This window comes from Molothrus aeneus, chromosome 12 (assembly GCF_037042795.1).
Source record: "Molothrus aeneus isolate 106 chromosome 12, BPBGC_Maene_1.0, whole genome shotgun sequence".
Lineage (NCBI taxonomy): Eukaryota > Metazoa > Chordata > Aves > Passeriformes > Icteridae > Molothrus > Molothrus aeneus.
Genome location: NC_089657.1, coordinates 7,557,451 through 7,571,219, shown reverse-complemented (window position 1 = coordinate 7,571,219; position 13,769 = coordinate 7,557,451). Strand labels below are relative to the sequence as shown.

Here is a 13,769-nt window from a genome sequence, read left to right as displayed (position 1 = left end):
TACCAGGAGAAGCCATTCAAGGATTTCTGTAGTATTGACTCAAGGGAAAGAGCCCCAAATACATCAAAATCAGGAACATTTTGCCTGTTTCATATTCATAGTTTCTTCTTTATGTGTGACTGATTTATTCTGCTGCGTGCCCCCAGGGTGTTCATTGTCCAAAATAAAGGCTGCCAAAAAAAAATGAGAACAGGGAGCAAGTGGTGAGGCGGGGGGAGTTCAACCCATGGTTTTAAATGCTGTGAGACTACTGCACATCCTGCATCCTCGTGTGTAAATTCACCTTATGCTGTTTCTTAACAAAAGTATAGTCACTAAACATATAACTTCTGCAGAATGCAAGCCATCATGCCTGAAAATAGAAAGCTGCTCCCAGACAGTGACTGCATGCTGTGAAATCCACACTCTCCTGCTTCTGTATTGTCTTAAGTTGTACTTGTGCTGCCATAGCTTGTGCTTGCATTACAAAGCACTGTGCCTGTGCACTAGGAAGTACAGATGCATGGAAAGCAAACACCTGTGATAATTTTATATCCTGGTTTCACCTAAGAGAGTGGTTTGGTTTTCAGTGACTTCTTTTCTCCCTGGCATGTATGGATGTTGGAAACAAAGGCACCACAAATGACTTTGCTCTGACGATGGGCTCTGCATGGAGAGCACAAAGCCTGAGTTGCAGAGCAGCAAACTGCAGGAACTGCGAGGCAGCAGCCTGGAAGCCACATGTGCAAATATGATTGAGCAAGGGAACCTGCAACTTGCCAAAGGCACAGTTCACCAGGCCCCCACAAACTTTGCCCAGGTGTTGAGGAGCAGTTGAAGGGTGACAGTGAGGGGGATCTTTCTGCACTGGGGAGCTTTTGTTTAGCGCCTCGACAGATGAGAGCAGACCCTTCTCCTGCCACAATAGCTGCTCACACCAAGCAAGGCTCATTAAATATTCAGTTCCAGCCTCAAGCAGCTCATTAAGTCAGCAATGAGCAGTGACGCTGGCATTGGAAAACCCTGCCTCAGTTAACATCACCATGCAGAGTCTCCCTGGATCTCTTGATGTTATTCTACTCAGTACCTTTTCTGTGATGACCAGCTTGTGCTCTCTGCTTTGCATTAAATACAGGTAAAAAAAAGAGTCAGGTGGATTTAAGTTCTGCTCTTCATTGTAGGCCTTTTTAGAGAGGAGTCCTGGGGCCCAAGGGAAGTGTCTATTGGATTTTTGTGTACCAGCATATGTAATACAAGTTTGAAGGAGGAGGATGGGATGAAGGTTATATGACATTAGTGTTAAAAAGCAAACAAACAAAAAACCTTAATGTTTGAAGGATAACTTTCATAGCAGAACATCATGATATGAAGCAGTTACAGATGCTGTGGTGGTTGTTACACAGCAGAAACTTTTACATTAAGTGTATTTTCCCTGGAAATTGAGTGTTCTAGGTGGATTTTGGCTTGAATTGTATGCTGAATGTGTTTCTTGTGTGCAGAATTACTCTCTGAATTATGTATATGAAACCTGTTTTGCAGCCACTAACTTTTATTATTATAATTTCATATTCTATGGTACTTAGCAATAATGTATAGAGGCATTTATGATGGGTGGATGTCAGATGTCAGTGAATTAGAGCACATCAGAATCTGGAATAAGAATTGTAATTGTAGAAAACAAACATATGTTTTCGTGTATCAGTGTTTTAAAGTTATCTGAAAGTATGGAACAGAAATGGAGAAACAGAACATGTGCAAAAGTTTTTTAGAGAGCAATTTTTCACGCCCTGAATCTATTTTTTTTCTTTTTTCTTTAACAGAAAGTGTTTTCAGACTGCTCATTTCTATGTGGAGGACAGCAGTTCCCCCCGTGTGGTCCCCAATGAAAGTATTCCCATTATACCTATTCCAGGTAAGACTGCCTTTATCTCCTATGTTTGTGCTACTTGGAGTCTGGATTAATTACATAAAGAAGGGAAGGTTGTGCTTGTGATAAATCATGGGGTTTTGGTAGAAATTTGTTCTATCGGTGCTGCTTCATTTAATTTAATGTGCTTTGTAATGGGGCTCCGAGTGCCAATGCTGTATTTTTCCATAGACACCTCTCCCACTTAGTTTTAATAGAAATTTCAGAATAACCTTTGCAAAATGTCAAAAACATGAGTAACAAGTCTTGAAAACACTGAGGCATTGCATCCAGGGTGAAGCCAGCTGCTCCAGCAGGGCAGGTTGCAGAGCAGGGATATTCAGTTCCACTGCTCTCTCGAGACTGGGGGCCTTGCCCCCACTTTCACCGTGTGTGGAGGTGGAATCTGGGACTCTCAGAAAGGACAGTGAGACACAGGGATAAGCAAACAATCTCAAAGTCCAAAGCCATCTGTTAATTTGGTATTAATAAAGTTTCCAAAGGTCAAATTCTCCTCTCAGCTATACTGAGAGTGATGCTGGAAGCAGTGTATAGTGCTATTCTCTCTTCATGAGGCATTTCCCTGGGGAATTATTAAGTGCAGGATGCAGCTGCCATGAAGCTGTGATGACAGAGAGCAGCTTGGTGTTACCGTGGCCTTTGCAGCCACTGCCTTGTTTGATGATGGTCAGGCTCACAGGCAGAATTAAGGTACCAAAATGTTATATTGACCTCAGTCTGTCAAAGGCTTGTACTTGTTTCTTGGAGGTGTTTTAAGTTTCCTTGTCATATTCTGTATCTGCATCATCGATCTGGGTTTCAATCTGCAGCTAATTAGGTTCATTTTACAAAAAAACATTCAGAGCCTTTTCTGAGACACTGAAGAAACTTGCTTCCTAGCAAAGTGAAAGAGTCCAGTTATATTTTCCTTTATTTTATTCAGTAGACATGTGTGACTTATTTCTAGAAAGAGTCTTTCAAAGTACCCATGGGAACTAGTAGAAAAGGTCAGCTATTACATTCCTGCAGAAAGTGTTAGGCAGTTTGCCTTGCAGTCCGATGCTGTACCACTGAAAATAAAGAAAACCTGCTATTGTCCCCTCTCCTTTCTGTTGGAAACTAAAATGCATGTCCTGGCTACCTCACATCCTTAGCAAGAAGTCATCCTTCTCCTTTAGGGTAAAGGAGGTGACAGGTTTTAATCTTAGATAACCAGTGATTATTTTTCACATAAATACTTAAATAGCTGGAGAACCCCATTCTTCCTCTTGAAACCAAGAGGAACAAATGCCTGTTGGGGGTGCTTGTGGCAGTCAGTTCAATGGTCCCACCATGCCTGCTCTCCTGTGGTACCTCCCTGGAGCTTGTGGGGAAGGGCAGGCTGGGCTAAGCTGGACTCTGGCACAGCATAAACCCGGGGGATTATGTCTACAAGGCACTGGAAGGAGAAAATTTCTCCCTTCAGACAAAAACCTCTTTGGCCAATGTGTAGTATTTTTACTGTATAATTGAGACAATTTTTTTCTTAGATATAAGAAACCAGTAGAAAGCTCCATCTTCTCATGCTGCAGTGTGTATTGTTGAGACAGTGGTTCTTCCCTGTTGCACAGAGATGTTTTGATGGTCAGTCCATTAAGACTGGAGTGCATTCATATGAATTGTAGTGTAGGCTGAGGAAATTCCATTGAAACCAGGCAGGCAGCAGGTACTGTCAGGGCAGCATGTGCACCAGTGCTTCTCCAGCAGCCCTTCTGGCACATAGCAGAAAGTGACTGGGAGCAGAATAAGGTCTTTTGGGGACATTTCCCATGACTAGAGTAAGCCAGGCTATGGGACCACAGCAGCTTTGTGAGGTACATGATGCTACTGTCACTGCAGTGCTCCCTGTGGTGTGCTCAGCCTCAGAAATGCTCACCCCTGATAAGGGGCACTGCAGATTAAGGCATCCCCTGAGCAAATGCTGCAGGACACCTTGAGCAGCTTTGTAGTTAAAAATCTGCAAGGATTGCTAATGATCCTTAAGGGACATCAAGAACTGGGCCTTAGAAGGAGGTTTAGTCTAGTTGGTCACAAGAGTGAATCCAACCCTTGAATTCCCAATCTAATGACAACCTTTTTTGTGGATATAATGGGTATAGAGAAATACCTGCATACAGACATCCAAATGAAGAGACCTTAATCTGAAGTTGAATGTTGCCCAGAAAAACTTAAAAAAGAATGAACTGGTGAATTTGAACATCCTGACACTGACATTAAAGCTATTTAGGCCAGCAAAAGCCAAATTCTCTCTGTAAGTGCCTCCCTCTGTGTGTATTATTACCTGTACAGGGATAATAGTTAATACATGGATACTTTCAGCCATGAGGCTCTAGTTAGTAGAGAAAAATTCCAGCTCTGTTGGCTTTTTCCAAATATGGGAGATACTGCCTTGAAAGATCTGGAAGCTCTCGGAGGCATTTGCCTTGTTTGGAGCTGTAGAAGTGGGCTGGTTTCCCCCATATACCTGTTGCTACATGACAGTCTTCCCTGACGTCAGCTGCTGCTCCCACATAGACAGCCCACTGAAATGCCTTAAGAACATGAAATGACAAAATTCTCCTTTAAACTGATGGCAACTGATGAAATGATAAGCCTCTGAACTTTTCCTCTGGAAGCTGCCGCAGGGTGTGAGAAAGTCTTACTTGCCATGTTGATATTAGAAGCAAAATGTAAGTGGCATTTTCACAGAAAGAAGCTTTTTAAAGTAACCTTGTTAGATTGTGAAACCCCATCTTTACAGGAGGAATTTGCCTAGGTCCCTGTGGGACTGTGCCTCTACCTCCTACAGTTCAGTGGACCAAGTTCCACCCCTGGTGCAGAGCAAGCAGCCACACTGCTGGCAATTTAGAGCAGCAGAGGGGCTGAAGGTGTCCAGCAGGTTTGCCAAGACCCATCTCAGCACACAGCGAGCTTCTGGGCAGAGGGAACTGAGGGGGTCTGGGTTCACTGGTCCTGGCCCAGGTGTGCCTGGGGGGCAGGCACAGCGAGGTCCTGACACAGCTCAAGGTTTCAGAAGGGCACTGGTGTTTCTGTGTGCCACTGCTCCATGGCATTGGCACAGTCAGAGGTAGTGTTTGTGTTGATTTCTGCACCATGTCCTGCTCTTGGTTATGCAAACCCTCTGTTTTCTCAGATCTATGACCTCTAAATCAGACTGCCAGCTACCTGCTCTAGGCACACAGTGTGACTTTTCAGGTGTGACATCTAAAAAATCTTCTTGCAGAGGAATCATTTTATCCATTTTCTATTTCACTTCCCTTGGCTACATACTTAATTATTGTGCAGGAAGCCACATCACCCATTGGTGTGTGCCTATCTGCAAATTCTCCCTGAGATCCAAATCATTATCCTTATTCATAATTATCTGCACTGCTTGATCTAGAGAAACACAGGACAAAGGAGTTATCATTATCTGAGTCACCCACTGGATATTACATCTGAGGTATGAATCTCAACTCACATAAGCCTTGCACCTAATAGTTATGCATCTGTAATCAATGGCAGATTTCTGAAAACTCCCCTGCCATTCTGCCTAACAAAATTAATTCTCTGTATCTTCTCCCTTTGTCTCCATGCTCAGGTAATTTTAGCATACACATCATCTTTGCCTGGATCTCTTCTCTAAAACATTTGCTCTTGCAGGATCTCATTCAGCAAAGCTGCTCCTGCTTGTGTTTGTTTGCTCTTCCTATTGCTGGGTCACTATCTGACTGACTTTCTGGATCTTTCTGGACTTGATCCTTTCCAGTAGAGTCAGGAAAGTTAACAACAGCAGTATCACAGCTGCAGACCTGTGTGTTTTGCAACCATGAAGCCAAAATGCATCCACATCTCTTGGCAGTTCTCCTTTCTTCTCCTAGCAAGACCTGCTCCCCAGCAGCACTGCAGAAGTGCAGCTCTGTGCAAATTAGATTATATCAAACAGTGACATGAATAAAAATTCCACTTCTAACCTCCTCCTCTCCTTTGTGTCAGAGTTTTCCTGCTCTTGGGTGGAGCATTGTTCTGGATCTTGCTGTGACTTTACTGCTCCCTTGCCCAGCCCATGGGCACAATGGATGCTGTAGCACTGATGTCTGTGGGACTTGAGGTGAGGTCAGTACAGAGCTACTTGAGGCTGGACCTGATAGGAAAGCTCAAAACTCTGTGTAGTTTTGACCACAGTCCAGAGAGCACAGATCATAAAGAACAAAACAGCTGGCCAATGCAGCTGATTCATTTACCATATTTTCCAGAAGTATTTCACATCTTATATTTTCAGTATAAGTAAAATTTCTCAGAGGTGATGCCAATCATTTCAGCTGTGTCTAGACTACAAGACTTAAGAAACATTTCCCAGTTGTCAGATCATGGTATGTTCACTTTTAGGTTTAAATGACAGTAAAATAATTTTTTAACTTGTCATGGAGTTTATTAATAATGTATTTTTAAAAACTACAAAATCTGATGGAGAAATACTCATGGTTCTCCAAGAATGTCTCAGTATGTGTGTACAAGTCCAGGAAATAGAGGAATAGCAATGAAAAGGTGCTTTGCCACCTGACACACACCAGGGTGTAAAGGCCAGAGCACTCATGACCCTCTTTCTTCCTTCTATCTCTTCATGGTTACAAGGAGTCCCATCATGAGTCCATCCTATAATTCTTAGCTCTTCAATAACTTGAATAGTGCCTTGAACCTTTCCTGACAAATGCCAGGGGTCAGACTTGATGTGTTTTTTACAGGCTCAGCTGCTGTGTTCTGGTAGCATCCACCCTTTGACAAACTCTTTCTGTTCAGAGACAGTAATGAGCATCTCATATGACGAGGAAGCTGCAGGTTCCCAGCACAGGTATCTTAGTGTTTTCTGCTAAGATGTGGCTGTCTCGAGTTGCATCCCCAGAGCTGAAGAGCAGAGCCCAGGGTAGACGGTGGCAGTGCACTGAGCACAGTGAGCCTTGGGAGGAACAGGAACTGCAGCCGAGGGCTCCTTTCTCAAGGGCATGAAGCTCTTCACTGAGCACAGAGGTGGTGCTCTTCAGCTGCTTAAGACTTCATTTCTGCTCTCTGCTCCCTGTGGATTTATGTTCCAGCACCATATTGTGAATTGTACCTATCTTCAGCTTCAATTAAATTCATGAGTGCAATATGGCAAACACAGCCGTCCTCTGAAGCCAAGAAAACATCAAGGTATTTTAGGGAACATCCACCTACCTTTTACTCTGGTACCTGCCCTGCTCCTGCAGTAGTACTGTAGAATTTATGGAATGATATCTAGTTGTGGTTCTTCTAGTGGAGGCTTCAGGGGTTGACTACAACACAAAAGAATGTGTTTTTATGGTGGCCATGTGAAATGCAGATAGATCCTTTTCTGAGAGCTGTTACACTGGGAGGCAGAGCCCTGGGGTTGGATCTTCATGAGCTCAAATATAAGGCTTGTGTGTAATTGAGGGCAGGACTAGGACCTGAGGATGGAAATGTGTGAGATAAAAATTGTGTTCCTTAGCTAGCAATACCAAATAAGATCATGTTTAATATCTGGGCTAAGGAAAAATTCACATTATTTCATTCTCTTGGACTGAAATTGGCTTTTTGCTTAAAGGCAAGAAGTGTATTGCTATTACATTTATAATTAATGATAACCTAATCTTTGTACAAGCAGATTTAAAGTGAGCTCTTATTTTGACATGTATAAAATTTTATCATTAACATCTTTATATTCCTGAGTGACACATGGCTAATAGCATTGTAGTAGATTAAGTCATGAAGCAAGAGAGATGAATGTAGCTTCAGAATTGCACAGGTGGTTTTTCATATTCTGCTTTTTCATATGTCTTCCCATTATCAGAAGCCTGCCCTTGTGTTCATTTGACTTGATTATAACAAATAGATAACAATTATCTTGCTGAAAGGACTCCTGTTTTTCTTTCAGCATGCCCATCTTTCCAGGACTTTCAAATGTGTTCAAAGTGCTTTCCATGCCTTTTCACTTTGAAAGGTGCTTTTTATTAAAAATAATACTTCATAAACACATGAGTACAAAGAAGTGAACAATAATGAGGAATAGTGCTCACAGTAATCAACTCTTAATGAGTTCTTATTCATCTTAATTCATTTTAATTTATAATTTGTCTTAATTATTGAGGTCAGTGACTTAGGAGGATGCCACCCTTAAGAGATATTCAGCAGGTATTTTGATGTCCTAGAATGAAATCTATTGCATAGTATTTATGGAGATTTGATCTCCACAGAAGGCAGACACCTTCTCAATTCTGAGGCTTTTTAATGACTTTGTTTTATCATAAATTAATTTATACTAACATTATACAAATAAAACTTATTATATTTCTGAAAATTTTTATACAGCAAGTAAATGCAATCAGTCAGAAAGATTAATTATTGCAGTTGAAATACAATGGCTTTATTTGCATTCTTATTTTAAATAGTTATGCAGGAAAAGCCAGTATACTGCAGAATTAAAGGCTCTGACAATATAATTCAACTGCATGAAATCTGAAATGGTTTGAAGAAAGCTGGGTACTGCCCTGCTTTATGTGTGGAATTACTGGTAGAGTCCAGTGTTTGGGTGACTTAGGGCAGGGGCTGGCTATTTCTGTCTGCTCAGGCATTTCAAATTCAATCTGTGCCAAAATTTGAGCAGTGTGTGAAGTTTCAAGCCCTTTTAAGTATGTGCACTTTGGAGTGGATGCTCAATCTGCAGGTTTATATCATTTGGTCTTAGCTTTTCTCTAGAGGTGGACATTTGAGTTGATGGGAATTTTTAATAATCTCTGCTGGGGCAGAATTTTGCCCCAGGGTGTGCTATTCATTCTTGCAGTATTCTGTATGCTCAGCCACTCTTGTAGAGACAGAATATCACACTCCACATGGTCATTCCTGCTGCCATAGCTCTGGCAGCCTTCACTCTGGTGTGTATTGTATCTTATGCAATGGCTCTTAGATTCCATTTTAAGTAAAATGCATCCTAAATATTGACTCTAGGTATTCCAGCTGCTTGCAGAATTTTTCCATCCTGCCTTGTAAAAAGTAAAAAACCCATGAAACTGAAGGTAGTTAATAATAAATAAATATCTTTTAAAAAATTATTGCATTCAATGTTCTTCCTAGAAATGGAGAGCAAGAGAGTGAAAGATGAAATAGCATCCCAGGGTTTAGTGTTGCTGAGAACAGAAAGGTGCTTGTTTGCTGTGGGTATGGGAAAGCATTTTTCATATATGTTATTTTTCAGTGAGTTAAGAGATCAAATCCAGTCCTGTTACAATCCCACTGGTAGATATTTTGGGAAGACTTTTTTGCAGAAAATGAGAACTGCAAGGATACACTGTTCATAGTGGATTCTCTATGTTCAGGATCAATGTCCCTAACCATGTCATTAGTTTAATGATCATCATAAGCCAAGTTAGGTTTGTGCTGCCTTCAGAAAGAGAAGTTTCTCTGTCACTTCACTATTTGTCATCCTAATGAGTAGGATCAACCCAGCTACCCCACTAACAAACAATTCTTCCCCTTCCCCACAAATCAAGAAATCCTTTCTTACAGTCATCAGCCAGCTCAGCAAGTGGATTCAGATCACTGCTCAGCCCCCCAGGCAGGGAGAGGGCAGTGGGAGAATCCCTTCATTCCTTGGCTGGAGCCAGCTGTGAAGAGCACACTGAGGATTGATGGAGGTGCTCCTGGGCTGCAGAGATGGCACAGAGCATTCAGAGGCTGCTGTGGGAGCAGATGGACCAAGGCACGTGACAGCCATGGCACATGAATCCAGGTGGCTTAGTAAATGAGAGACTGAAGAGCAGGGAATCACAAACCAACCAAATAAGCTTTCACATTAAGAATAAGGCATAAGATGCAGGGAGTATATTGGATTTAGGAGGCTGGCTAAGGTAATAGCTGAAGAACAAAAAGCCTTTAGAGACAGAACAAAAGACATGGAGAATTTTCTTACCAAGACTATTTCATGTGTCAAACATCTGGTGTTCAGAAACACCAAAACTCCATCTAAATAAAGGTAATATGAGGAAGCACTTTGGTTTTGACCTTCTTCATTAATTCCTGACCCAAACCCATCTATTCTAATACAATGCCACTAAACTATCTGGTGAGCTCTCAGACTATAAATGAATCAAAATGAATCTGAGACCCTATTATGTGGAAATGTCATTTCTGATAGGATATCCTATTTTTCTTTGAAAATTGGCCCCTATTGCTTTAACATTACAAAGGCAGCTTATTAAGTAGGAGCTATGGGAAAATCCTTCCTGGTAGGATTACTAATTATCCAAACTTAAAATGTAACCCTGTTCCAACCTTATTGCTTCTTTATGCTTTGGGCTTCTTTTGAAGGTGTCTGTCTTATAAAGGAATGTGTTAAATATTCTGCATTTGCAATTGCCATTTCTTTAAAAAGGAGGTGTTAGTGAAGGTTTTCCTCTACAGTCATTTTTTTAAACAAACATGATTTTCTTCTTGGCATTGTCTCTTTGTGGCAGGAAATGAGCTGCCTTGTGCTCCCCTTTGGGTTTATTTGATACTCCTCTCAGGTGCTTGACTTGGGCCAGCAAGTCAAGATCAGAACTCCACCAATATATTCAATATTTAGCACAGAAATTAAACATACCCCACCACATGTCAGCTTTGGTAGTATCTAATTATAAAAAATATTACTAAAATATTGTCCATCTGAGTATACTTCTTTCTCTGTGTAACACAAAGGGTTAGTACGTTATTATGGTGCCACATTCAGCTCATATTTCACAGTGAAGTAAATCCAAAATCACTTTATTGACACTGATAAAACAGATGGCTAAACCCAAGCTAGACAGAAATGTAATTATATCTGCAGTGTTAGAGGTGAAGGTATGTTATTAAACCACCTCCCTCTTCTCTTTGAATAATGTGTAGGTCATTCATAACGTAAGGATTGCACTGACAATATCAAATGTCACTCCTGCTTCTTGATGGGAAGGAGTATATAGTGTAAAAGTGAATATGCACAGAACAATGGAGAGCTGCTAATTAGCCATTATAGGATTCTATTAATCTCTTCAATCAACTAAAAGAGTTACAGTCATTTAAGTCTGTTTGCTGTAAGATGGAAAGAAGGCTTAACCAAAGCCTGTGGGCTGACTATAGCTAAAGGAAAATCAGATTCTGTGCATCTAGCTACATCTGTTGGTTTTCCTGGAGAAGGTCACAGCCATCTCCAGACAGCACCAGCTCAGGCCATTCCAGATTGCAGGGTGTGTTAGCACACATTCTACCAGAGGCCTGGCAAACTTCCCATGCCCAAGCATGCCTCTATCCAGCTAAAGTGATTTGTGTTCCTAGCAGGAATTTGGAATTGGTTATGAATAGAAAAATTCCAGCCCAGATTGCTTCAGCATTTTCCTGTTGCACTGGTTCATGTGATAGGCTCTATCTCCTGTGCAGCTGCCTTCCTGTGGCCATCAGCTGGAGCAAGTGGCTGTGCAGAGAGGACCAGCCACATCCCACCCCCCTGTGGGCTGCCCATCCCCTCAGGGCTGTGCCATGTTACCCCACCAGTTTGAAAGCTGGAAACCTTAAACTGTTTTTTAAGATTCTAATGTTCACAGTCCTGGTTTTAATCTTTCTGATGTGTAATAATTATATTTGCTCCAGCGTGGTTTTCCTGAGATGATGGGGACCTTGATTTCCCTCTGACCCAGTGAGCTCATATGTCAACAATACTTCCTTTTTAATTATTTGATGTGTAATTGTTACCCATGTCATCAAATATGGTAAGCAACTGGGGTTAAGGCTTCTGAAGGGAGTTAGAATGAAAATGCAGAAGAGGAAAAAGGGAGGAGAAGCACTAAAGGACAGTTAACAAGAGAGAAGTGAAGTAGCAGTGGGGATAAAGGTGGAGACATACTGCCACCATGCAGTGATGATGAGAGAAAGAAAACTAACCACACTTTGCCATGATCTTCTGGTGCAGACCCATCCTTGAAATTGGTGGGAATTCAATGAACTGGAGAGCATGTTATCTCTAATATATTTTTTGGCTCACAGATCACAATTAAAGTTAAATTCTGCCTTCTGCAAAATTAGCTCGGACACACCGGTCTGCTGCAGCCAATCCTTTACCTTGGTTGGTCTCAGTTGAGCTAAAACTACGCAAGGAAAAAACCCAAATTATAACTGTGGAGCTTCTCTTGTGGGATTAAATGCAATTGCTATCATAGCAGAAGCTATTTTCAAGGAAATCTAGGATGTATGGGTTACTTTTCAGAAGAGAAAATACTGTTTTACAGGTTCTTTCTATAGATTTCTATGATTACTACAGATCATTCTATTCAAATGTCTTAGCTGTGAAAATATTGATATAAATGTTATGAGATAATGATATTCCAAATATTATATAGAATAAATGTTACCACTGAAATATTTTTAAATTCCGGCATTTTTGCAGGCTGCAGCATTTTGCTAAGAAGAGCATACACTTGTCAAATGTTTTGAATTCTGTATTATTCAGTAAATGAGCATGTGGTTAATTAAAGTAGCATTACTATACTGTGAGGTGACCAGATTGCAAACATATCTTTAACAATTGGCCCTTGTAAATAAAATAGAAGAGAGCTGATTAAGATCTGAAAATGTCAATAGATGCAAAAAGCCACCTTAGAGCGTTACCTTATAAAATAAAAGGAGAGAAGTAATGACATGGTCAATATTAACTGCCATCAGCTGCAAAGAAATCAGATTGTCAGGGATCTATAAAATTCTTGCCAAAGTAGAACCTCATTTACACATACAGATCTTCATACCCTTTGCTAAGAAAAGCATATGTGACAGCTTAGAGGTTTTAGCTGCCAAAGATCTTTCACTCTGAATACAGTAAATGTCACATCTATTTATTTATCGTTAAATTTTGCTAAGTATCTGTAGAAATATTTGGATTTTTTCTATCATAATGTAGATGTTTAAAAGGAAAAGAATCCAGATTATAATGCAGCTGTAGCACCAAACCATATGTCTGCTAAATGGGAGCAAAAATACACCACTGAATTACTGGGAGTAAACATAACCTGGATGCTATCTTCAGAAGAATAATAAATGGATTATATAAATACAGGGTATTGCCATAAAATCACACAATCAGACAATAGTAGCCATCAGGCAATAGATTATTTCATATGCTGAAAGTAATCACAGTTGTATAGCAATTTGCATTTTCTAAATGCCAGATGGAAAATATTAACTGGTAAATCTTGGCAAGCTCAGTTTTTCTGCCAACTGCAGTGGTGGTCATAACAATATCCAGGCCTTTTTTAAGAGCTAAACAGAGGAATAAGGCAGCCATCCTACACCCAGCTTTATTAGAATCTGCCTGGAGTCCCAGGTGCTCAAAACAGTCTTGTTTGTCTTCAGTTTGAGTCTTCAACTTCTTTCTTGTAAGAAGACATATAAGGGTGATTTACTGGTATATTAGGTGGCACTGCACTGTGCTGTGCAAGAGCAAATGGTCCAGTGGGATACTCAATAATATTCAATGTTATATATAATGTTTGGCTTGAGAGAGAACTCAAATCAGAGTGGCTGTTGTGGTTGCCTGCTCTTTTGCTTAGAAGCAGTTTCATAAGTCCGTTTGGATTCTACATTATTGTGTGAAAGGGAAAAAGGTTAATAACTTTAATCAGAAAGGCTTGTGTGTTTGCTCAGTCTGGTAAAACTTACTGGGAGTAATTGTCAACTGAATTTTCACATTGGGGGGTCTCTTCTGTTCTTTTTATATAATGTGAAGGAGAGGAGGTTTCTTCATCCCATCCACAGCCATCTTCAAACTGAGCAAGAGCCGATTATCCTTGAACTTAAATTGTTTGTAAAT

The 13,769-nt window shown here is 40.7% G+C and overlaps 1 protein-coding gene across 1 annotated transcript in view; it reads left to right on the top strand.

The window, feature by feature from the left end:
* The window catches only part of PTPRG (protein tyrosine phosphatase receptor type G), a 394,212-nt gene that overhangs the window by 349,063 nt on the left and 31,380 nt on the right, over window positions 1-13,769 (top strand). The window contains exon 14 of the mRNA XM_066557786.1: window positions 1,800-1,891. Within this exon, the coding sequence (XP_066413883.1) occupies window positions 1,800-1,891 (92 nt within the window). The remainder of the gene's footprint in view (window positions 1-1,799; window positions 1,892-13,769) is intronic.